This window comes from Mercenaria mercenaria, unplaced genomic scaffold (genome assembly GCF_021730395.1).
Source record: "Mercenaria mercenaria strain notata unplaced genomic scaffold, MADL_Memer_1 contig_4740, whole genome shotgun sequence".
In the NCBI taxonomy this organism is placed as follows: domain Eukaryota; kingdom Metazoa; phylum Mollusca; class Bivalvia; order Venerida; family Veneridae; genus Mercenaria; species Mercenaria mercenaria.
The window spans coordinates 10762-34855 of NW_026462992.1; the positions used below are offsets into that span (position 1 = coordinate 10762).

Here is a 24094-nt window from a genome sequence, read left to right on the forward strand (position 1 = left end):
TAAGATGAACTACAAACCAGGAACAGTATTGATATAATAATTAATGCCGAAGCACAGTTTTGTGAAGGAGTGAAACGACGCAGCTTTCATGAGATGCTTTTGAAGGGCTGAAATAAACAACTACTTTAGGTAGATTCATAAATCATTTATATGATTTTACTCCTCTCTCCTATTTTTGAGAGTTGATTTTTTTGTTGATTAGTTTGGCGTTTAGCACTCAACGCCATATCGACACAATTATACGTGAAATGGCGACTTTCCAGCTTTCGATGATGGAGAAAGAGCCAAGGTGCCCAATCCGTTCATTATACCATCGTAAACCTGCTTGATGGCTTCTTCACATAAAGAATTCAACGCCCTGAGCAAGGCTCAACCCGAAATCGGTGAGGGGCATGTAATGCGAACCTTTACTACTTGGCCAGGGAGGCCCCATTTTGAAATTTAGAACAACATCAACACTGTAACACTATTTTCACAAATCGTTTCTATGATATTTCTTATTTAACAAAGTCACACATAAACGATATATAAAATTTTGTATGAATAAAGATTTTAAATTTGTTTAAATTGGTAGCTATGAGCATGAATTTGACAGTGAAATATTTTAAAGGAACACTCTTAAGAAAACGAACGTTTGGATCTTGATAGAAGCACAAGTAATGGAAAATATCATAATTCAGTTTAAAATAATGTAAGGTAAAAAACGTCATTTTCCTCAGTATTTTGGAAGATATGATATACACAATAATAAACATATACAGTAGTGCTGCAAGGGAAGTATTTCTAATAATATCCATTTATATGGTTATTTCTATTTATCACATGTTTGACGTCGCGGGAGTGTAATAAAGCCATTACATAAAATGATAATACTGTCATAAGTCATAAAGTAAGAATTGTCTCAGGTCTATAGTATCAGTGTAATTTATATATTACATTCCAATATTTTATTATGCATTCTCCTCTACGACCTATACATTCAAATACAATGCTCTACTGACGGATGCCGTACCATACTAAATCAGATAACCCTTCCCGTGAACCCCTTTATTATTGTTGTCCGCCCTTATCTGATAGATAGATAAGATAGATAGTCATATTATACATATATTTACAGGTACGTCCGATCTATTATTTAATACACACACTATATGTTACGTTTTAGTTAAGTCATATATTGTTTATAATGCATTTGTGATATGCTTTTAATGAGAAATCGTATGTAACGTTTTACGTGAACCCCTTTATTATTGTTGTCTGCCATTATCTAATAGATAGATTGATATACATTGTATTGTAATAAATATATTATACATATATTTACAGACTTCTCATACAGAACCCATATGTAAGAGATACATAAAAGTCCCCCGTGACAATATGCTAGTGTAATAAAGCTTTGACGTTTACGTCGTTTATAGTATAGGAGACGTTGATCAAATCGACTTGTTTGTATAGTTAAAGAAAGTAGAATTTTTTATTTTTCGACAGGAAAAGCAAACATGTGATAAAAAGAATATTACATTTGTGACTTTCCATATTAACTTTATTTAACTCGTAGGCAGAGCCTCGCATTTTATCATTTTATTCAACTCGTTTAGCAAATTCAATATGAAAAAGACACTCATGTAATATCAGCTATTAAGATAAACATTAGAGTAAATTGATAAATTTCTTGTGCATGGGTTGTCAAAGGGTAAGTATGAAAAACATTTCCTAAATGAATCAACGACATCTTCAACAGTCTGATTCGGCAGCTCTCACTTGAATTGAAGTTTTTGCTCTATCGGTGGTAAACTGTTTTCACATGAATGGATACTCGTCTTCTCATATACTGGTATTACATCTCTTGCTGATACAACTGGACTGGAACTGAAGAATAAAATACAACAGCCATATTAATCTGTACACATAGAAAAGAACTCAAATTAAAAGAGGTTCTTCAATGACTACAGTATGACCATTCAAGTAGTTTTCAGAAATTTGCCAATATGTTACATGAAAAATTTATATAAACTTTTTCATGTTAAATCTGGTTGAAGGTGCACACGATAAAACATGCAGGCTTGTTGTAACAATACGTATAAATTATTTTTACTATGGATGAGATGACACAATATTGGGTAAAAAAATGGTCGCTGAAGTTCAAACAATTGTATGAATTACGACCGTGTATCCTAAACTGACGCTGGACGACATGTTTCAAGACGACAATCAGTATAAATTGAACATTTTGAGCCATGTGCATGTTGAAAAATACGAGCTTATACCTTACTTACCTTTTGGTGATCTGACCCTCGTCAGATACCTTTTGCCTGAAAATAATAATAAAGATATGTAAATGTATTATCTATTTATCATATGTCTTAGTATCATATACTTACCCACCTTTTCCAACTTCGTAAACCTAACAAAATAACTCCCTTTTTTATCAAGCTGATGACTCAAATGACTCACACATCAAATAATACTTATCATCTATTCAATTAAAATATTCCTTCAGACAGGAAAATGTTATAAATGGCTTATTTAGTAAAACGACCATTTGTAACTAGTTTGATATTAGATATAATAGAAGTTCAAACTTAAATTCAAAACAAAAGAAAATGCAATAAGCTGAGTTGCAGCAATTCTAAAAATATTACAACCATAAATGTTTACGATTCGTACTAAAATATTCAAAAGCAAATAAAACAAAAACATCCTTCAAAATCACTGTTAGATAATGTTACCATTCCAACGTCTTTTTTTATGTTTGACATTCCATATAAGGCTGTATAGATGTGTAAAATAGATAGAAACAAACTTATAAACTGCAGTGTAAAATAATTTAGCGTGTTCACTTTCTTGATTTAAATCAAAATTGTATTTTCAAAAAAATGCTTGCAATTTACTTGAATGCATCTCTGCACGTTAAGACCAGAAGTAATAGCGTAACGCCACTAATCCAGATAACATAGAAAAACATTTAGGCCCGACATACGTACAACTTATTTATGAGTTAATGGCAACATGTGAGTTTACAAACACGGCAGAGTTACTGTCTTCCTCAAACGTACCGTAATCGGCAAAAACCTGTTCAGGCCATTTTATTTTTGTTTGCGTTGGGCCCGGAAAGCAAAATCCGAAACGTTCAGCAACATCAGGCGCTCACGAGAAACTCTTTGTTGGTACAGGCCCCTCCCCCACCCCATCGCCGTTTTTGCATGCCAAAAACCGACAAAGATCAACGGTTTTATAGAAGAATGACAATTAAGGTTGTGGAGTGCTGTTTTAAACGAGTTAGGGATATGCAAACCTCACACTTACCTATCTTCAACTAGTTAGACAAGGAAGTGTTAATGAATAATTTCCCAATGAGATAATTCTTCATATGAGTAACCAAATACCAGATTGTACACAGTAAATTAAATATCCGATGTATAAGAGTAAAGTCCACGCACTCCGTCCGTTCTTGTATGATTTAAGAGAAATGTACTACAGAGCATAACACCATCAAATAAAGAAGCGTACAGACTGACTGTAAAGGGATGCACTGTTATTTACGATTTTCGGATCGTTTTCTCTTTTGATAACTTTTACAAATATTTTATTAAAAAGTAATCATTATGTATAATATTCCATAGTTTACAAACTGCATCCTAATAGTATACGGGCTAAAATCAAAGTAACCACAAGTCAGTCCTCAGGAGCAATGCAATACGTATTAAAGCGATATGATAAAATGGTGATTCATACAACTTTATCATGAAATGATAAATTAAAAGTTGTGTTATATAATGAAAAAGAGTGAGTGACTACACAATTGTAGGCTTTTTTAATATCTACACGTCTTGTAAGGTTTAAGTATCATATACATTAGTCGGCTCCAAAAAAATAATATGCTGATGCGCTAATTCACTGAAAACATACACAATGGCAAACAATCTTCATGTTGCAAATTAAGAACATCACATGCGTTTCTATTTATATGCACCAGAGGGAAAATAAATTACATTAAATTAGATAGATTATAATCCTTATTCCTGGAATGTTATATGACGTATGTGTGCATTGTAGATTTATTTTACTTACCAATCTCCTTAATGACACAATTGTTCAGTACATTTTACTAGAAAGTTACAGAAACATGCTTGATTTCAATAAAGAACTTATCATTTGATGTGTCGTTATGAATAGATCTCAGTTCAGGATTAAGTTGCCCAGTTACTTTTATAGTTTGCATGTTGATAATATCTGACTGGAAGCAAACTGTCGGTTTGTCTTGCATTTGTATTGTGTATGTGATACACAAAATGTTAATTACGTGTAGTTTCCATTGTAAGATTATTGAACTAGTTGCATAGGTGATATGATTCTCGCCCCTGAAGTTCAAATTATATCATTGTATCCACTTCGTTTTATCAAAACAGAACTGCAACGATATGTAGCAAATTCTAAAAATCTCTCTACCACTTTTCCTTAACATCTGTTTAATGTTTGTCATTCATTCTACAGTATATATTTGAATATTTATGCAAACATTAGGCAGCAGCTTTTAAACATTACCTTCTGAGATGATAGATGAACATTCCCAAGATTCCTATCGTCATTATTGAAATCAGAGCAAGCAGAGTTGCCAGTACAATTACCGTCCCTTTGTTTTCACCTAAAAGACAAATAGTATTCTACAATTCTATTAGTCGCTATATGATTTACATAGTAATAATAACTAATGACATTTCTAAAACTGTTTAGTGGTTAACGCCATTTTTCAATAGAAGTTTTGTTTATTATATGACGGTTGTTTACAAGGATTTACCCGTTAAATGCAAGTATCTGAAAACTTACCAACATATTGCAAAGCGATAGCCATTAAACATATTGTAGTCTATAAATAATAACAGCGATTTAAACCTTTGTCTACCAGACCGGGAATCTGATGCCGGATCCTTTAACCAAGCACTTTACATTTTTTGGTGAGAAAGGAATTGTATATTTTTTATTTTATTTTCTTACATATTTTATACGTAAAAGTTAGGTTTAGAACATTGTCTTGGCAACATAATGAAAAATTTAATTCTACAACAACGATTTCTAGGATGATACACTAAGTACACGTAGCGTAATATGCTATAAATCAGTTCAGTTGCACTAAACTCATTCATTGATTTTACAGGCTTGAACCTAAATCTCTTTATAATAGTCTTTGTCGTTATAAAGCGGTTATGACATTGATTATCCGATCAGTAAGATACAAAATGGTATTTAATGCATTATTATAACAACAGTAATCAAAAAGATTTCATGATGATACGAAAACAGAATCGACACCAGGATGTTATGCTGATACATGATACAGAAATATACATCAGTACCCTTGTATTGCTTTCCATGATGTTTGTCACCAGACGGATATTCTGGTGCTATTGTAGTTGGGGCAGGTGTTGTTGTTGTAGTAGTAGTTGTTGTTGATGTTGTAGTTGTTGTTGTTGTTGTTGTCGTCGTTGTTGTTTCAACATCTAGGTCAACATCTGTTTTTATATCAAAGTACTCGTCAATAAAATGTAATATTATAAAAAAGAAGAAAATCAAAAGACGAGTTATCATCTTAATAAATGCACTAAATAAAATTTATTCGGCAAACTAAGTAATAATATTTTTACAATACCGCTTACACGATGGTGTAATAATTTGGGGGCACTGTGTGGAACTGAATAATAATTTCTACCTCACACATAAAATAATGATAAGATGATGTATCATTATTATTATCATTTTGTATTATTATCATTATTATTGAAAGTATTATTCTTTAAATTTACTATTTTTTGTATGGGTGCAATCAATAACTTTCGAAATTTGTCTACATAATGGCTGAGATATCTGTGGTTCCGTTGATGATTTAATTTTCTTTTCAAACAATTGTATAAAGCATCCAACCAAATTGATTACAGGAGAAATAAGCACTTTTGAATGAGTTGAATTTTACATGTTAATTTCAGTTATTGTAAACTGTTATATCTCTTACCAAAACAGAATCTGCTATGACATGCAGAGTGCAGGTCCAGGAAACAATAAACCATAAAATATTCACAGTGCTTGATTCTTAGATTCAAAATTTTTTCACAACAATTTCCAAACGTTCGGACACAAGCTGTTGCATCGACAACACCGTCTGCTGGACCCGGTATACTCCCTGAAAATAAAGTTTAATTGTCTGTCCAGCTTTGATAACAGACCATTTGCTGAACTCATTATATTGACTTAAATAAAACGAAATTTTTAACTTATCTGTCTAATTTCGATTGATGTTTACAACTATTTTATTTATTTCTATTTGTCAATGTACCCAACGTCTATAAGATCCAGGTTTACGCTTGAAGATAGTTCAAAACACTTCATTTACAATTTTTTAAAGACTTCTGAAATTTAAACGTCAAATCTGTCTAAAGACGTTTGTTGAGCAGTATCATTAGAGAACCAAACAGACAAAAGACAAACCATTTAGATATATCGGATCATTGGTCCCACATTTCCTGTGATCGACGCAGTAGTTCGTCATATTGTAACTACTACGGTACCATACACCGTGACTAAGTGCAAACAGGTCACAATATTTGGTATCATCCGTTGCGGAGGAGTAGTCAATTGAAGGATGCCTTGTGTAGACTGAATACGGTAACTCTCTGTTGTTCTTGAAGAGGCATGGTTCTAGAAATGAAGCATAATTAAATATGTTCAAACATAGAGTTAAAAGTAAATGCAAACTTCTTTTGATTTGGAGAATCAGATTTTATTTAAGGTTGTGTTTTATTGTCATTAAGTTCAAAATGATTTCATTACTTAATTGGAAAGTATATAAGTCTACAGTCGTTTTGGTCATAAACAGATAAAATGTAATTGACCATAGACTCATGATTACATAAAGATATAGACAACAATAGGTGATAAAAACAGACTCAACAAAAGCACTACACTTCATCTTAATTGATTAATTATGTATTTTACGATAATAATATTAAGTACATCGTATAGTATTTTTAAATAAAAAAGTATTTTACTCACCTTGGCCAGAAAATTCACAGAGACCGTAACCTGAAAGATAAATAAATCCCAATCTGATATGTCCAGGTGCTCTCCAGCGGTCAGCTTCAAAAATATTATGTTTAGATATTAAAAGCAATCTTGATTTTTGAAATTCACCGTCGCATTTTAGCGGAGGGCCGAGGGTAGACAGTCGATCCATATTCATATTCATAACTTTAAATAATATTATAATTTTGTTCATACATTGTACAAAATGGGAGTCAATATACTGCATTATGACAATACGTAATGTTTATATATCTACTTTTTTATTTAGAAAACGTGCACAATACAAATCTGTCCCTTGCCATTTTAGTCCGTCTACCTATGTTTTCAACGATAGACGGGTGGCAAAGATACTATACTATTGCATTTGTTATCCAGAAAATAACTGTGATACTCATATTCTAATTCTATATGAAGTTTGCAAATGTTTATAGTTCAACATTGCTCATGTACCATTATTTTTACGTACCATTGAGGAGTCAGTGGGTCTTATACTCTTCAAGGTAAAGTTCGGAGTCAGTCAGTGTATTACAGGCATTTCGTCAATATGGCATTTTGTTGGTGATTCAAATAATAATCTTCAAAGAAAGTTGTTTTGCAGTTGTGTATACTTGTTTTGTAGATGATTTGTGAAACCTTATATCATACGATTTATAATTGCAATGCTTCCATTTTAATAAACATCCTTGATACTTGTACTTAGTGAATTGCCTTTCTAGTAGTAAAATGCACTTATATGAAAAGCAAAGAAAGCGCGTTTTACCTTTATTTTTTATGTGTTGGTTATCTGATATACAAAAAGACTGTTAGGCAAATACGTAAAATGAATAGAATATAATGACATGTATTTATTTATCGATCTTCGAAGACTTGAATGTAGTCCAGAATATATTAATATCTCAATACGCAGTTACTTTATTGTAAGCTTCAAATGTCATATAACATTCACAAATACAACGATCAATAGATTGGTTCATTGTAATAGTTCAATAAAATTATCTTTTGCTTTTATCTAAGACTTGACAAAAGGCATGGTGTTAATATCTTATTAAGAAAAAAATAATTGTTTAATATAACAAATATTATTGTCATGCGGAAGTATAAAATTAATGTTTGCCAATAGATATTGATATTGATTAAAATATTAAGTCATCGGCAGAATTATTACACTAATTATTTACACATTAAGAAAGAATTGCATGAGAAGAGACAAATAAACGAAACTAATGAACACTTTTCTGAAAAGTTTCTGAAATGAATTTTAAAAATCCGAAATGCTGATTTCTGACGTCATATTATTTTTTGAAATAACCTTTTAGATAATCCTTGAAAGGCAATAATAAATTATACATATCGTTGTTAATAGTTAAGACTTAATAATTTTACAAACATCGGTCTTTTGTTTTAAAGAAAAGTTTAAATACGTAATTACGTAAGTAAGTAGGATAAAAAAAGTTTCAGACTAGTAGAGATCAAAGTGTAGAGAGATTGTGGTTCAGAATATTGGGTCATAGTAGATGAATCATGAATCAGGTCGTGGCTGAGTGGTTAAGGTCGCTGACTTCAAATCACTTGCCCCTCATCGATGTGTGTTCGAGCCTCACTCCGGGCGTCGAATTCTTCATGTGAAGAATCCATCTAGCTGGCTTACGGAAGGCCGGTGGTTCTACCCAGGTGCCAGTTCGTGATGAAATAGGAGGGGTACCTGGGGTCTTCCTCCACCATCAAAAGCTGGAAAGTCGCCATATGACCTATAATTGTGTCGGTGCGACGTTAAACCCAACAAAAAATGAATCAGGTACTTCTGAAATTTACTTCTAGTGCGTTCCAGAATCATAGAAGGTAATGCAAAAATTATTAGACAAATCGCCATGTACTTAGATTTTGAGACGAATCTAATTTGCGTGGTGCAAATTTTGTTTAAAATCTAAAAATCTAAAATATCAAATAGATAACTGTAAAATACAAACTCTTTTATTAACATATTGCGTATATTTCCCCTGCATGTTACTAAAAATGTTAAGTGCTGTGTGGCGGCCGTAAAAAGTCGCCCCGGCTTCATCTCAGTATTGTTATAGTTTCTGGTCCTTCGTGATCATTGATTTCAACTCATTTAGATTTGAAGATATTTATATGTAGAACGAGTATATGTGTCGGTCATAAGCGCTAGACCCAGGTCGAAAACGTTCCAGATATTGTCGAAATAGTGAAATATTTTAAGTTCGAACATTGTCTGGTCACCTTCTATGATCTGCCCTGAACTCTATCCAAACTATCAGATATTCATTTCAAACTGTAGCCAGAACGGATATAAACTGTAGTAAAATATGTATACGTCGTGGTCATCGGCGCTCAAAATAAGTCACAAAATCCAGGCATGGTCGTTATTCTATTATCCAAACATATATCTTTCTCAACCCCTGAGGTTACCCCATGTACATATTAGTGTGTATCCCGCTCAAGGGGCCACGAACCAGGTCGGAAACCTTAAACTGAAAGCACAATCTGGTCAATACTCAATATATCCGAACCACACATGGCCATACTAGTATTGTCATTGTTATCGTTTAAAATCGAACAGCGGTCAAATGGGTCAGGAAGGGTTATGTATGTTGGGTTGATATAAGACAAAATCACTAAAACATATCGTCTATGGAATATTCTCATGATTCTATAATATTCTGAAAATTGTGGACTTTTTCTGTATAGAAGAATATGCCAATACAGCTTTTATTTGACAGACGGACGCACATATGCCGTTCATTTTATTCCTAATATGTTTAGGTATTATTACTTTCTATCAAGATAAGTCGTGATGTCACAAACATTTTATAAGTTAGTTTTCCCCATTTTCGGCTACATTATGAAGGTAAAAAGAAAGTTGTTTTCACAATAGCTTTCACATTTGAATAAAATAATTTGAATAAATTCAATTCAATTCATTTTTCTTTTCAATACAATTCAGCGAAGACAAAACACAAGTTAGTTAATCTAATCCTAACTTGTCCGCCATTATTAAAACGTGATTATGTTTAACTACACTTCGCCTTTAATATAATCTAATGTTATTGAAGCTTATAGATTTTTAATAATAATATGAAATAAGCCAATGCCTCAATCGGGAATCGATACAAACCATCAGTTTGCAAAGAAATATGCGTTTCTATCAGTTTAAAGGTAGATTTTGGAATAAAGACGATGCTGCCCATATTTATACTGATGTGCAAGACGTCGCGGTTCGGACAAGGTATGTAGACGTTTATTAAGCTCAAGGAAAAGGCGTATTTTTCCAAAAAAATCCGAGGTCAGACGTTCTGTGCACGTGCTTGAGAGCACATTTTTAACTCGTTATTATATCTTATTCGGTATATATCGCATGTTACCGCAGAGGGAACGATCCCGATTTTCGTCGCTTCAAGCGGTAGGATCGATTCCCTATTACACTTCAGTTTAAATAGCATTGCACAGTATCGATTGATTTAAAAATACTACCGATTTTATAAGAAAACAAGAAACAAACTTATTTATATTCATTCCTGTTTTTACAAAAAGTATGGAATGTAAAATAAAAACAAAATGGACCGATACATAATTCAAACCTTCAAAACAATCAACACAAAATGATAACACGTCTATCTACTCAGCCTACTGCACCATCAAGCTAACTATTGATCTTACATGGTATATCTTTTGTTTTTAACGAGAGTGCAACCGACTGTTTATTTACTTATTCCTTAAAATTAAAACGCCATAATAGTCTCAACAACGCTATTGATGTGTAAATTCAATAAAACTAAATACGTAACAAGCAATTATGACACGCTAACTTGTCTGCGATAAAATGAATAGTACTAAAATATATGAAGCTGAATTATTTACCTCCGTCCACAAATGCAACGAATAAAACCCAAAATATGGTTTTCATATTTTTACATCCATGACATACAGTCAACAAAAACTATTTGATATGTAAACGTCTGCTATATAGTACTGCTTGCACAACTATTTTAAATGTAAACATAGCGTGCCGCGTATTGGGTATCTATTTTGTGGAATGAATAAAACCTTCATATTCGAATAGGACAATGACGCTTACGCAATTATCAGATCAATATATCTTCAATGTATTGTGCTATTTTATTAACCTGTGAAAGGTTCATACATTATACGCTTTGTGCATTCGATATCATAATATTCTGCCCAACTTCGGTGCTATCCGTATGTTTTCCGGAAAGCAAATTTGGTTAAGTGTCTAAATATCATTATTAGTATTGTAAGTGAAACACGCATCTGTGGCTCAGTGGTTACAACACATTATGCGTGAAATCGGTGGTTCGAGCCTATTAGTGAGAACATTTTTATATTTTTCAGTTTTAATTGTTTATATGATTTATATGACTCTGGTGACAACAGTACCGACACCGCCAGCGTAACTGAATGACGAATTTAGCTAGTTGTAATTTTACCTCCACTATTCGGAAAATAGGGGGAGGGGGTGGGGGGCTATACTATTCGCCCGGCGTCGGAGTGACCCTTCTTTATTAAAGTTTTTCGGCAACCTTTGTTTTTCTGTCATATCTTTGTTACTATCGCTTATATCTTACTGAAACTTCACATAAACATTGTCCAGTATACAAACAATGTATGTGTAGGGGCTGAGCCCATTACACCTAAAGTCAAGGGCACCAAGCTGAGCTGATATATTTAGGTTATTTTTAAGGTTAAAGTTTTTCGGCAACCTTTCTTTTTCTGTCATATCTTTGTTAATATTGATTATATCTTACTGTAACTTCACATAAACATTGTCCAGTATGCAAACAAATATGTGTAGGGACTGGGCCCATTATACCCCAAACAAGGTCACCAAGGTGTTATACTTATGTTATTTTTAAGGTTAAGTTTTTCGGCAACCTGTGTTTTTCTGTCATATCTTTATTACTATTGCTTATATCTTACTGTAACTTTACATAAACATTGTCCAGTATGCAAACAAAGTATGTACAGGGACTGGGTCCATTTTACCCAAAGTCAAGGTCACCAAGATCTTGTTCTTAGGTTATTTTTAAGGTAAAAGTTTTTCGGAAACCTTGGTTTTTCTGTCATAACTTTGTTACTTTTGCTTATATCTTACTGTAAGTTCTTCTACACTTTGTCCAGTATACAGACATAGGATATGCAGGGGCTGGGCCCATTATACCCAAGATCAAGGTCACAAAGGAGTTATACTTGGAATTATTTTCATGTTAAATTTTTGTCTAAAGCTTTATAAATAGACATATATTTGATACTTTAAAAGATAATGACTTGATTTTAAAAATATTAGTTTATAATCATCATCTGCATGTGTGATTACATACTCCATAACTCTAATTGTATTTTTGACAGAATTATGTCCTTTTTGTACCTAAACTTTTTTTGCAATCTTCGCTTTCTGGATATTTCTTTTAACATGCAATATAAGATAAAGACTTGGAACTTAAAATGTATCTTTATCACCATCATCTGCATGTGTGGTAACAATCCCCATAACTCTGATTTGTATTTCTGACCAAATTATGCCCCTTTTATACTTATTTTTTAACAAACTTTGTTTTCTGGACATAACTTTGGTACTATATAAGATAATGACTTGAAACTCAAAATATATCTTGACCATCATCATCTGTATTTGTTGTAACAATCCTAATAACTCTAATTTGTGTATTTGATGAAATTATGCCCATTGGTGTATCTTCCTTTTATAGTAGTGGTCTCTTATTCAGACATATATTCATATCACTATCAAATCCCCGAATAGTGGAGCACGCTGTCTTACGGACAGCTCTTGTTATTTATGAAATTTGTAATGTAGTGAAATGAACTGTGAATGAAAAATAGCTTAAACATATATAACAAAAATGAGAAATTAAAAATGGGATAGAATTGAAAAAATACTTGTGAAAATACAATGAAGGAAATATTGGAAAAGAATGTATATGTACAAAATGTTTGTTGAAATTTGTGGGGAAAAAAACATAGACACTGAACGGTTTCGACCTTACGACCTCCAGGTATCAAGTTTTTGACGATGACCACTGAACGTGACTTACCCGTATACACGCTTGAAATATAAACCACTTTAAAGGTCCAATACTAAGGAAAGTGAACATTTTAATTTCTTTTAAAAAGCACAGAAACTATTTCATTTTATTGGAAAATGAAAGTTGGTATGTAGAAATTCGAAATAAATCGCAGTATATGTACAATTATTTTTCTATGAAGTATGAAGAAAGTTAAAAAGACCTGGGGGGTCATTCTGTCGATTCATTGAAATTTCAACATAATACACATACATTTCTTTGAGTTCCAAAGACCTTCTGTAAATTTTGACCTGCCAATCTTCATTATTTAGTGTCTTGCAGAAGTCTATGCACTGGCTATGAAAAAAATTGCCAACTCACTTTCCCTTAGTAATGGACCTTTAATTGCTGGTCACTTTCCGTATACTATACGGAATGTACCGAAAATTAACCGAAGATTAAAATATTCTGTGCACCGCCCATGTAATCAATATGCATTTGACAGTTCAATGAAATAGAACACTACGTTGTGACAAAAGGTTTTTCTCAACGCATCAAATGTTTTGATGGTTTAAAAAGATTAAGTACCTCTTTTATATACAGCATTTAGGCGCTATAAGTGCTTTTGTCTAAGTGTTAATAGGATTTAGTGCCATTTTTATATAAAAACTGTCACCATTGTTCGGTGAACATGATCTCGGAATATATTCCGTCATGGTCCCATGTTAGGCGCTTATTATCACAGGGTAAGAAAAAGGTACAGCCAGACAGGGACTCAAACAACGAGCCTCGGAATACCGTTCGGGCTGTGCTACCCGGCCACCTACATATTTTCTCCCCGTTTTAAAGCAGCATGCCTCCAGATCGTTCGACAACAAAACAAAATATATTTTTTAGATATCTTGAAGTTAATGCTATAATTCTTAAGAAGGCTTTAAAACTTAATTACTGACAAACTTTATGTTACGGAAACACATGAGAATTTGCTGTTTTTACTACTTTTTATGACGAAAATCGAAAAGCGTTTGTCACACTTTTACTCAAGGTAAACTGTCTCGATTATAAATATCTATAGTTTGAACTTCATTATTCACTATTTCAGCTATAGCGCTGTTGGTTACGACGACGGGTCTTTATTGCCGCGGCGGTCCAGGGTTCGAATCCCGGCGCGTTCATATTTGTTTCTTGATTTAGAACTTTTGAAATATTTTAGAAACAAAAATTCATATTCTAATGTTAATAATATGACTAAACTTCAGTTTTAAAGAAAGATTATTTTTAGCTAAATCTGGAGGCATGCTGCTTTAATAATTAAGTCCTTTAGCGTGACAGTAGTAGTCAGCCAAAGAAACACAATGATCCCGAAACAAGAAGCCGATGTTGAAATGAATTGAGCAACATGCTTTCATTAAGTACGGTGTCCTGGTACGAGTTACACCAAAAAGCAGACGTAACTTTCTCTCTTCAGAACTATATGACTACTCCCTCCTCATACAACTACAATTTTGACCGTTTATTCTAATATACTATTAATTAAAAGAACCAGCATATCACCTATAAATTATGTAAACAAAAATGTGTACGTCTGTATTATATCGCATTGTAGCACAATAAACACGCTTTCTACGTTTGGTTTATGTACCCATGAAAGCAACATAAATCACTACATTTTATAAAATCTTCAGTGCAGACATATTGTTCAGTCCTCATGTTGACGTTTTGCTCAACAGTCAACTAACCGATATTTCTATGTAGCTATATAATTATACTTTCAAATTGAATAAAATATTATGAACAATGTATTTTGATTAAAACGTTTCCTATAATAATACACATATTATGTGTATCCAGAAACGAAATGCATCACATATCAAGGTTGTGGAGTATAGCGGCAACGTAGTGGAAAAACAGCTCCTGCACAGAGGTGTTGTTGAGCAGTTGATTATATCTAGACCGTCATTCTTGTTGACTATTTATACGTTATGGTACAAAATACTTCAGTCACGCATTGATTGTAAAAAAAATAATGTGGATATTTTTTTTTCAGTTTTTCAAACCTTCCTTGTAAGAAATGATTTGTTGCGAATGTGACCAATACGTCATTGAATACGAAAAGGAATTATTTGATGATATTTAATGCCAGTTTTATTCATAGACTATTTATCTTTTCATTTGTTCAAGCCGTTTCAATAAAATATTCAGGGGTAATTCCCTAGGAAATCTATATAACTTATTTTTGCTATCAAAAATAATTATTCTTTTGTTGACATTGGCAATGTTTCAATGTACTGATTAATCATTATAAGGTTTGCATAGTCTGTTTTTTCAATACAAGTTTTGAAGTACTCAGATTTCATGATTATATATTTCAATGTTTGGCTGGTACATGTTATATTATTAACATCGACCATAAATCGTGCATCCATTGCAGTATTTCGATCACTCTATGTCTTCAGCTGGGGGTGAACTCCGTGTCAGGATACGATTTATATGACCCCAGGGAATTGCCTACGCCTTTAGTATCTTGAGCAATGGTTTGGGTCCAGTCGCTAAGGTGACCATGTCTTAGACTAGCTGACAAACGATGTAGAATGTACTTTGTTAAAACGTAGATCTGGTGGATCAGGCAAATTGCTAAATGTTTCAAACCAACAATCTTCCATTAATGATAAAAAGCTCAAATTCCTATAGGCTGGAGACTCTATACTCGACCGGTCTTTTTGTTGAAGTTCCTGTCAGACAATTTTTTTTTCAACAACATACGGGTCCTATCTGTCCTCTTAATTGAAGTTTATAACTCTATATGAATGCCCTGACTCCTGGATGCTCAGCGCCTGTATGCTATCACATGTAGCATTCAACTACTATATAGGTATATCCCCTATGCCTTGGCTGTACTTCGCCAAAAACGTTGAACCGTCTATGAACTGGAACTCTCCTACTATCTCAGTAGATTACCAAACTCTGGGTCTCTGTCTCAGCTTCCTAATGCTCAGCCTATATCTGCTATGGTCTATTGCATTCAACTACCCTTGAGGTAAAACTCCTATGCGCTGGCCCTATAGCTCGAAACCTTGTTGAAATTCTGCAACTCGTCTTAGTCTATGAACTTCAAACGTCTTCTTTTTAATAATTTATCCGCCCTGATAGGTTAACTGCAATAGTCTCCTTACCAAGGTACTGGGATAAATTATTAGTTGAATCCTCGATGTGTCTTCTTCGACCGCTGGATACCGAATGCCCTCTCTGTCATCCATCTACCTATTTATACCTCAGCAGACCTGCTATTTTTAGAACCTGTTTCTGATTGGTCCAAATTTAAACATAGAGTTGTACTTGCTCTTTCAAATATCTGGTTCCATTTAACTTTTGTATAAGACATAATGTGTGATGCTGGGATCCAGCTATCCACATAATGAACCCAAATCAGCCACAAATGACCCAATTTCTATTATTTAAAGCAATTTAACAATAATTATAGCAATAACAACCTGTAAAGGGAGTCAAGCACTTTCTGTGCTTATGTGTTACGTTATCAATATATGAAATATACAAGTTATTCTGACACTCCGTATATGCATGTTTGCCAAACTGATATTACGTATACGTATTACTAGTAAACCTTAAAACGTTTTAGTCCAATTACAGCACAAATCTGACTAATATTTTCTTCCGTTTAACTAAAAAGCTGAGAATAAGACACAGTCGTTATGTTAGTACTCGTAATTCTATGTATCTACTTGCATGTATATATAAGCAATTAAATATGGTTAAATAAATAAAACTATACCATAAACAGACCTTTTCATATTTTGGTAACCGTTTTCCTATGCTAGTCCTTACAGGATAATGATTCTTATAACGGACTGGACGAAGGGAATCGCTGAACTTTGCAAGTTACAACAAAAGTGTAAACAGACAATGACTATACGTGAACCATGAGTTGCTTTTTTTGTTTATATGCCATCTGTAAATTACTCAATGTGTGACTATGATGATACAATAAACACTATGCAAACAATATACCAAACATAACACTATCTTCCTTGGTGACTTTAATGTTTAGTACGTCAAAAATAACCTCTGGAAAGAATAAAATATAGATCTCCTCACAGGTCTATAAACACAATGCATAACTTTTTCCGAGAATAATAACTGACTAACCTACAGGCTCCTTTGTTTTACAGATTGGTTTCGGATTTGTAAAACGTTTGTAAGATGTATGTATAATTAAAAACAATTAACTGACTAGAAAAGAGACTATACACGCTGCAATTTATCGAATACTATCAATTTAACAAAATGCTCAAGTTGCTACGCCTCTGCAAATATATTTGTCAGCAATTAGGACACGACAATTGTATTGAATAAAAATCTGTGCGCATTTGGAAAACATTGAGAAGATTATAGTCTCTTTTTAAGGTCAGCAGTTTCTTGTTATGCCTAGTTCACATTTGGCCTTTGACGCGTCTGTAGAGACCGTAGACTGCCCGTATACTCCTTTTTACGTGCGGTCTCCGTACGGACTCATGGGCTCAGTAGTCTATACAATTTTGTTCAGAGAAAAGTTATATAAATTTGAAAAAATCGTAAGCCCGTACCCTGTAGACATGTTGCAGGCGGCATTGCACAATCACCGTACAGACATCGTTAGGAGGCTGTTCACGAATTTTCGCAGACATGGTGCCCAAAAGAAATCGTACGGAGATTGTAGACTTGTGAGGACTTCGCACGGCCCTCAAACAGCTGCCGCAAGTTTGCAGCTCGCTGCCCGTGCAGTACCCGTGAGATCGCATGGATATTGAGCAGTCATCGCGCAGCAACCCATTGCCATGCGGCGGCCTTGATATGGGCTAAACATTTTTCAGATTGTTATATATATTGGCCATCACGTATCTTCTCCGTCAGCCTCTGCACAGAAACCGTACGGGCATCGTACAAATTCCTTAGGAAGCTTGCGGAGACTGCACTTAAATTTCACGCTTTCCGTATAATCTCCGCACAGCGTCCTTTCGGATTTCCGTAGGCCTTTCACCGAGAGCCTGTCCAAAAAAGAATGGCACGACGCTCGTCTATAATTTGAACATATACGTCGTAGCCACTTACGATAGCCCCAAAACCGCAAGGAAAATTGTAAACTAATTTATCGCACGGCGCCCGAGTCAAATGTAAATTAGGCATAAGTTGGTCAGAATTTGACGAGATTGGCATTTTATCAGTTTTTTACATATTCTTCAATTTGCTACTTACAAATACATTGCCGTATAAATGTATTAATATTGATGTATCATTACATTATTACATGAAGTGCATGCCATTCGTAGAAACGTCACTCAGTAAATGGCGCGTGCCCATGACGTTACACACAAATAGCGTGTCTATTATTTTTTTTTAAATAATCTTAGCAGGCTGGGTATTTGCCCAGGGGATATCATCTCGATCATGATACGAGGAATGTTCGATATGAATTGCTTATTGTCCTCTAGCTCGATATCCACGTGGGGCACGATAAAAACCAATACCTACCTGTATAGGGTTATTCAATACCTACACAACGGTGTATAAATGTACATGTTAAACTAAGTGTAAGACATTAAATTTGCCATTTGAATACACGCAATCATTGACCACTGTAGTAAAAGTGGTTGGTAGAAGCGTCGACAAGAAGGATGAAATACGGGCTTACATCAAAGCTCGCTCAAAACTTGGTTGTTCTTTGAAGCAGCTGATGACTGAACTTTCTACTGCTTATGGACCTTCTTGTGTGTCTTATGACACAGTTCGGCGGTGGAAAAATAAATTTGAGTCTGGTGTAGAGTCCATCAAAAATGCACCGAAATCAGGTAGGCCAAAATCTGCATCTCGTAAAGAAATCGTTTCCAAAATAAAGGAAATCATTGAAGGAGATGCCAGATTTACAGTTCGTGATATTGCACGAAAGGTAGGCATATCACTATCACGGGTTCACCTTATTTTGAAGAAGCATTTGAAAGTCAGAAAGATTTCTGCTAGATGGGTGCCACATCTGTTGACCGATGAGCAAAAGAGGCAACGGGTTAAAGTGGCTAAAAAGCTGCTTCAAACGTTTCCAAAATATGACAAAAAGCAGTTTGCCAATGTCGTCACAGGTGATGAAACCTGGGTCCATTATTTTGAGCCCGTCAGAAAGGTTAGCAATAAGATCTGGGCCACTAAACACAGCAAACGCCCAATAATTGCCAAACGTTCTTTGAGTGCAAAGAAGGTTTTGTATGCAATCTTCTTCTCTGGTGAAGGAGTCGCAATAAAAGTGCCGGTGAAAAAGGGCAAAAGCATCACCGGAAAGTACTACAAAGACGTAGTACTGAAGAAACTGAAAAAGTATTATCAGAAACGACGCCCTGCCACTGGTTTTAAACATGTCCGTCTTCTACATGACAATGCCCCCGCTCATACCACCGCAATAGTTACGGCGTTTTTGAAGAAAGAAAAAGTAACTGTTTTGCCTCACCCCCCGTATTGCCCAGATCTTGCCCCATGTGATTTCTTTTTGTTTCCGAAATTGAAATCATTCCTTGCTGGGCGGAAATACCAGTCCCGACAGGCACTTGGATCTGCCATTCATCAGTACCTTATTACTGTGCCCAAATCAGCGTACCGTGACGCCTTCAAGAAGTGGATACATCGGCTGAAACTTTGCATTTCTAGCCACGGGGAGTACTTCGAGGGCATGAAATGAGCCCTTTTGGGCTAACTTGAAATTTGAAGTCTCCAGATAGAAATAAGCAATTCATTTTGAACATCCCTCGTAAATAATATACACCGATCGGTAGAACATTTTATTAAGAAAGTGCTAATGCTCATACCATCATGAGACCTTTGCAGTTATAAGTTTAATAATAATAATAATGATGATGCAGACTTTATTTATCGAGGCAGCATACCTGACGAAGCAATCTTCCGTATGGGTCTCAAGATACAAGGTACATGTATAAAAGTTTAGCTGTTATACAAAAAGAAAACAGAAAAAATTGTACACAGGCGTGTTTGTATTGATGATGGGTAAACTGAATAAAAGATATAATATTTATATTATATATAATATAATATTTCCATAATAGGCGCGCGCCAAGACGACACAACGAAATGTTTGAGTCACATTTAGATCAAAAGTTTTCCCCACAATATTGAAATCTTACGGGCAGTCAAACTCAATCTAAACACATATTACAAAGATAAAATTTAGTTCTGTTTTGAAGTACAATATGTTTACATAAAAAAAAATGTTCCTGGTTTTTGCATTAGACACAAAAAGACAACCCCATGTAAATTTAATTTAAAATGGTGTTTGCACATGCATTACTGACCACAGCTAGCTTGGAAAACCAGTACACATCGATTGTACATCGCAAAACTGCACTAACACTATTGATTTATACTGGGAGATAAGATAGTTTGTTTTTCATTGAACAGTCAACCTATAATATCACATGTTAATATAGTGAACAGATAAAACAAACTGGGTGAATTGATGGTGTTTGGAGTTTTGTGTATATTTCAGTTACCAGGTAAAATTTCAAAATAAATTTCCTAAGACTGTGTTCTTCACGGTCTGCTTTATAATTGGCTGTAATTATTTTTTTACATGTATTGAATATATATTGAGTTTGACTACATATAAAATTGCAAATTTTTGTTATTTTTGCCAGAAAAAAATATATCGAAATATTACAACAAAGTCATGTTTCGATCAATTTTCAAGATATGTAAAACTGGTTGAAAATATTTACTTAAAACGGACTGTTTTGAAACAAGGGATAATATCATTTACGGAGTCAATTGCACGCGCATCGTAAATGATACGGACTTCTCATGCTTCTACTGCATTGTTCAGTCGCGTACACATAATCTATTCATTGACATTTAATTTCTGACAACTGCGTAAGTGTGTCAACTCTTTGGCTCAGTGGTAAGAGCATTGTGGACTAGCCCCGAGCGACTCGGGTTCGAATCCCGCCACAGGAACATGGAATTTTCGTCATAAAAATGTCCGTGTAAACAATAAAAGTAGGACTGATTTTGTAATTGTTATAGACCTCTTACTAATCGCCAATGATAACGTGACTCCCGCCGAAACGCAAGAACGAGTCCATTTTATGATAACTGATAAAATAGCATAATGCTTGCACATTACTTGACAAGTAGATTTTATATTTGTTTCATTTTAACTATCCACTAAGTATACGGCAACATAGCACAGTCGTGTAAAATGCGGATACAAGCAAAATGTTTTATGAGTTCGAATCCTCATGAGGATTTTTTCCAGATTTTTTAGCTTAGCTCACCTGTCACGAAGTGACAAGGTGAGCTATTGTGACCGCTTGATGTCCGTCGTCCGTCAACAATTTCTAAAAAAAATCTTCTTCTTGAAAATCACTGGGCAGAATTACACTAAACTTCACAGGAATGATCATTGGCTGGCCCCCTTTTAAAATTGTTCAAAGAATTGAATTCCATGCAGAACTCTGGTTGCCATGGCAACCGAAAGGAAAAACGTTAAAAATCTTCTTGTCCAAAACCACAAGGCATAGGGTTTTGATATCTGGTGTGTAGCATCATCTAGTAGTCATCTACCAAATCTATTCAAGTTATCCTCCTAGGATCAAATATGGCCCCGCCTTAGGGCTCACATGCTTTATATTGACTTATATAGGGAAATCTTTGAAAATCTTGTACAAAACCACATGGCATAGGGCTTTGATATTTGGAATGTAACATCATCTAGTGGTCCTCTATCAAGATTGTTCAAATTATCCCCCTAGGGTCAAATATGACCCCGCCCCGGGGCTCCCAAGTTTTATATAGAATTATGTAGGAAAAAGGGTTTAAAAATCTTCTTGTCTAAAAACCACAACACTTAGACCTTTGATAATTGGTTTGTAGCATTGTCTTGTGGTTCTCAACCAAAACTATTCAAATTGTACCCCTTGGATGAAAAGAGGCCCTGCCCTGGGGGTCCCAAATTTTATATAGACTTATGTAGGAAAAAGCTTTAAAAATCTTCTCGACTGAAACCATACGACCTAGGCTTTTGATATTTTGTATGATGCATTGTCTAGTAGTCCCTTACCAAAATTGTTCAAATTATGCCCCTGGGGTTAAAAGAGGCCCCGTCCTGGGGTCATTATTTATTATGTGAGTTATAAAGGAAAAATACTTTAAAAATCATCTGATCCTATTTCCAAGACTGTTTAGTTACCTGATAACCCCAAGTAATATGATGTCAGTTGACTGTGACCTTGACCTACTGACCTACTTTCTTGTTTCTTAAGATACAGCCTTGAAATTTTGATGACATACACAGTTTTGCACACAAATCGTAAAACTGAATTTCATTGACCATGAATGTGACCTACTGACTTTCTTAATATTTTATCATCAGTTTGACATTTGAAACATGTAGCTTATATTATTCAGGTGAGCGATCCAGGGTCATCATTACCCTCTTGTTTTTTTGTTTTTTTTTTGTTTCTTTTTGTTTTCTTTCTATGATGGTTTGTATTTGTATGTATGTCTTTATATACAGTTCGTTTACTAGGTCATCCGTGTTTATATGTTTTCAAATCAAAATTTCTCTGTTTAAAGAATGACCTTTCTACTTTTTGAATATGTTTTGTTTTAGCTTGAGTTCACGTCTTTCTTATACAAGACACACTAAAAGACTGAACCCTGAGTTTAGGTTACAAAACGCAATATTTAATGTTTACAAACATCATGTTTACGAAAACGAACTGTAACATAATGGTATGTTCATTATTTACTCAAGTGCATGCATTCTTTGAAATAATTCGAAACCTTTCTAATCTGCCATATCGGCTTTAGATATTTCTTTGTTGTGATGTCACAGGGCACTTGAAGGAATCTATATTTTTATGCAATATTGAAAGAAAAATTAAATGTCGATGCTGAGTTTCGAACCCACACGACAAAAGATCTGTTGAACATGGACAGTATGTTATATCACTGAGCTAATTTATAATTGGTAATTATAATTGTCCAGAAATATTTAGATTTTAACATATTCGAAAAATGCTGAATTCCCTTTGTTCCATTTTAATCTATTTATAGTCATGTTTTTAAATATAAGTTATCGTTGGGGCATGACATAGTTCGATTACTAGGTCGTACGTGTTTACACGTTTTCAAACCAAAATTTCTCTATTTTTTATTATGTTTTGTTTTAGCTTGACCTCACGTTTTTCTTTTACTAGAAATTCTACACTATGGAAGTCTGAGTTAAGGTTACAAATGCAATCATTAATGTTTACAAACATGATGTTTACAAAAACGAGCTGTAGTGGTCTATAAGGTATTCAAGACCTTATCAAAACAACAACAACAAAAAAAACAGTAGTTAACTTCGATTTAACGTGTATTGGTGAAATTGTATTAGATGATTGAATTAAACATGTTGCCCAGTGTAGCAGCAGCTGTGTAGGAGGCGTGACTCCCATACTTCTATTGCATCTAGTCGGGAAAAATTTGAAACAACTTAAGATTAAGCAGTATATCACAAAGCCACAGACATTTTTAGTAAACAAACATCGTTTTTATAAACATCCCATCTGTCCAATACATCCTTAACCTGCTGTCCCAAAGAATTGGATGCTCAAAATATTCTAAAAGAGTTGTCCCCCTTTCAAAAGTATGGCATTTGTAATTAAACAGAAGTCAACAATTGTCAAAAACGATGTTTACCCTAGTTATATATGTTGAGAATGCATGTAACAGCCTTTCCAAAATTCAATATATATTTAATTCAAATAAAAAAAATAAATAAAATAAAACAATTGACAATGGTGTTGCAAATGTAAATGTTTATAAACAATTCTTTCTTTCTATGCTTTGGTGATGTTCGAACTTTCTTATCCAGAACATGGACCTAACTTTAAAATGCATGCTTTGTAAATTGTTCAGCAAAG

General features: G+C 34.1%; 1 protein-coding gene across 1 annotated transcript; it reads right to left on the reverse strand.

Moving 5' to 3' along the window:
- Positions 1-466: 466 nt before the first annotated feature.
- Positions 467-11114, reverse strand: LOC128554131 (uncharacterized). Its single transcript, XM_053535378.1, has 8 exons — positions 10954-11114; positions 7048-7077; positions 6484-6693; positions 6011-6178; positions 5358-5513; positions 4549-4648; positions 2280-2315; positions 467-1872 (listed from the first exon to the last, which is right to left on the reverse strand). Exons 1-8 carry the CDS (start codon positions 10997-10999, stop codon positions 1761-1763), a joined length of 858 nt encoding a protein of 285 aa, XP_053391353.1. The 5' UTR covers positions 11000-11114; the 3' UTR covers positions 467-1760.
- Positions 11115-24094: the final 12980 nt, after the last annotated feature.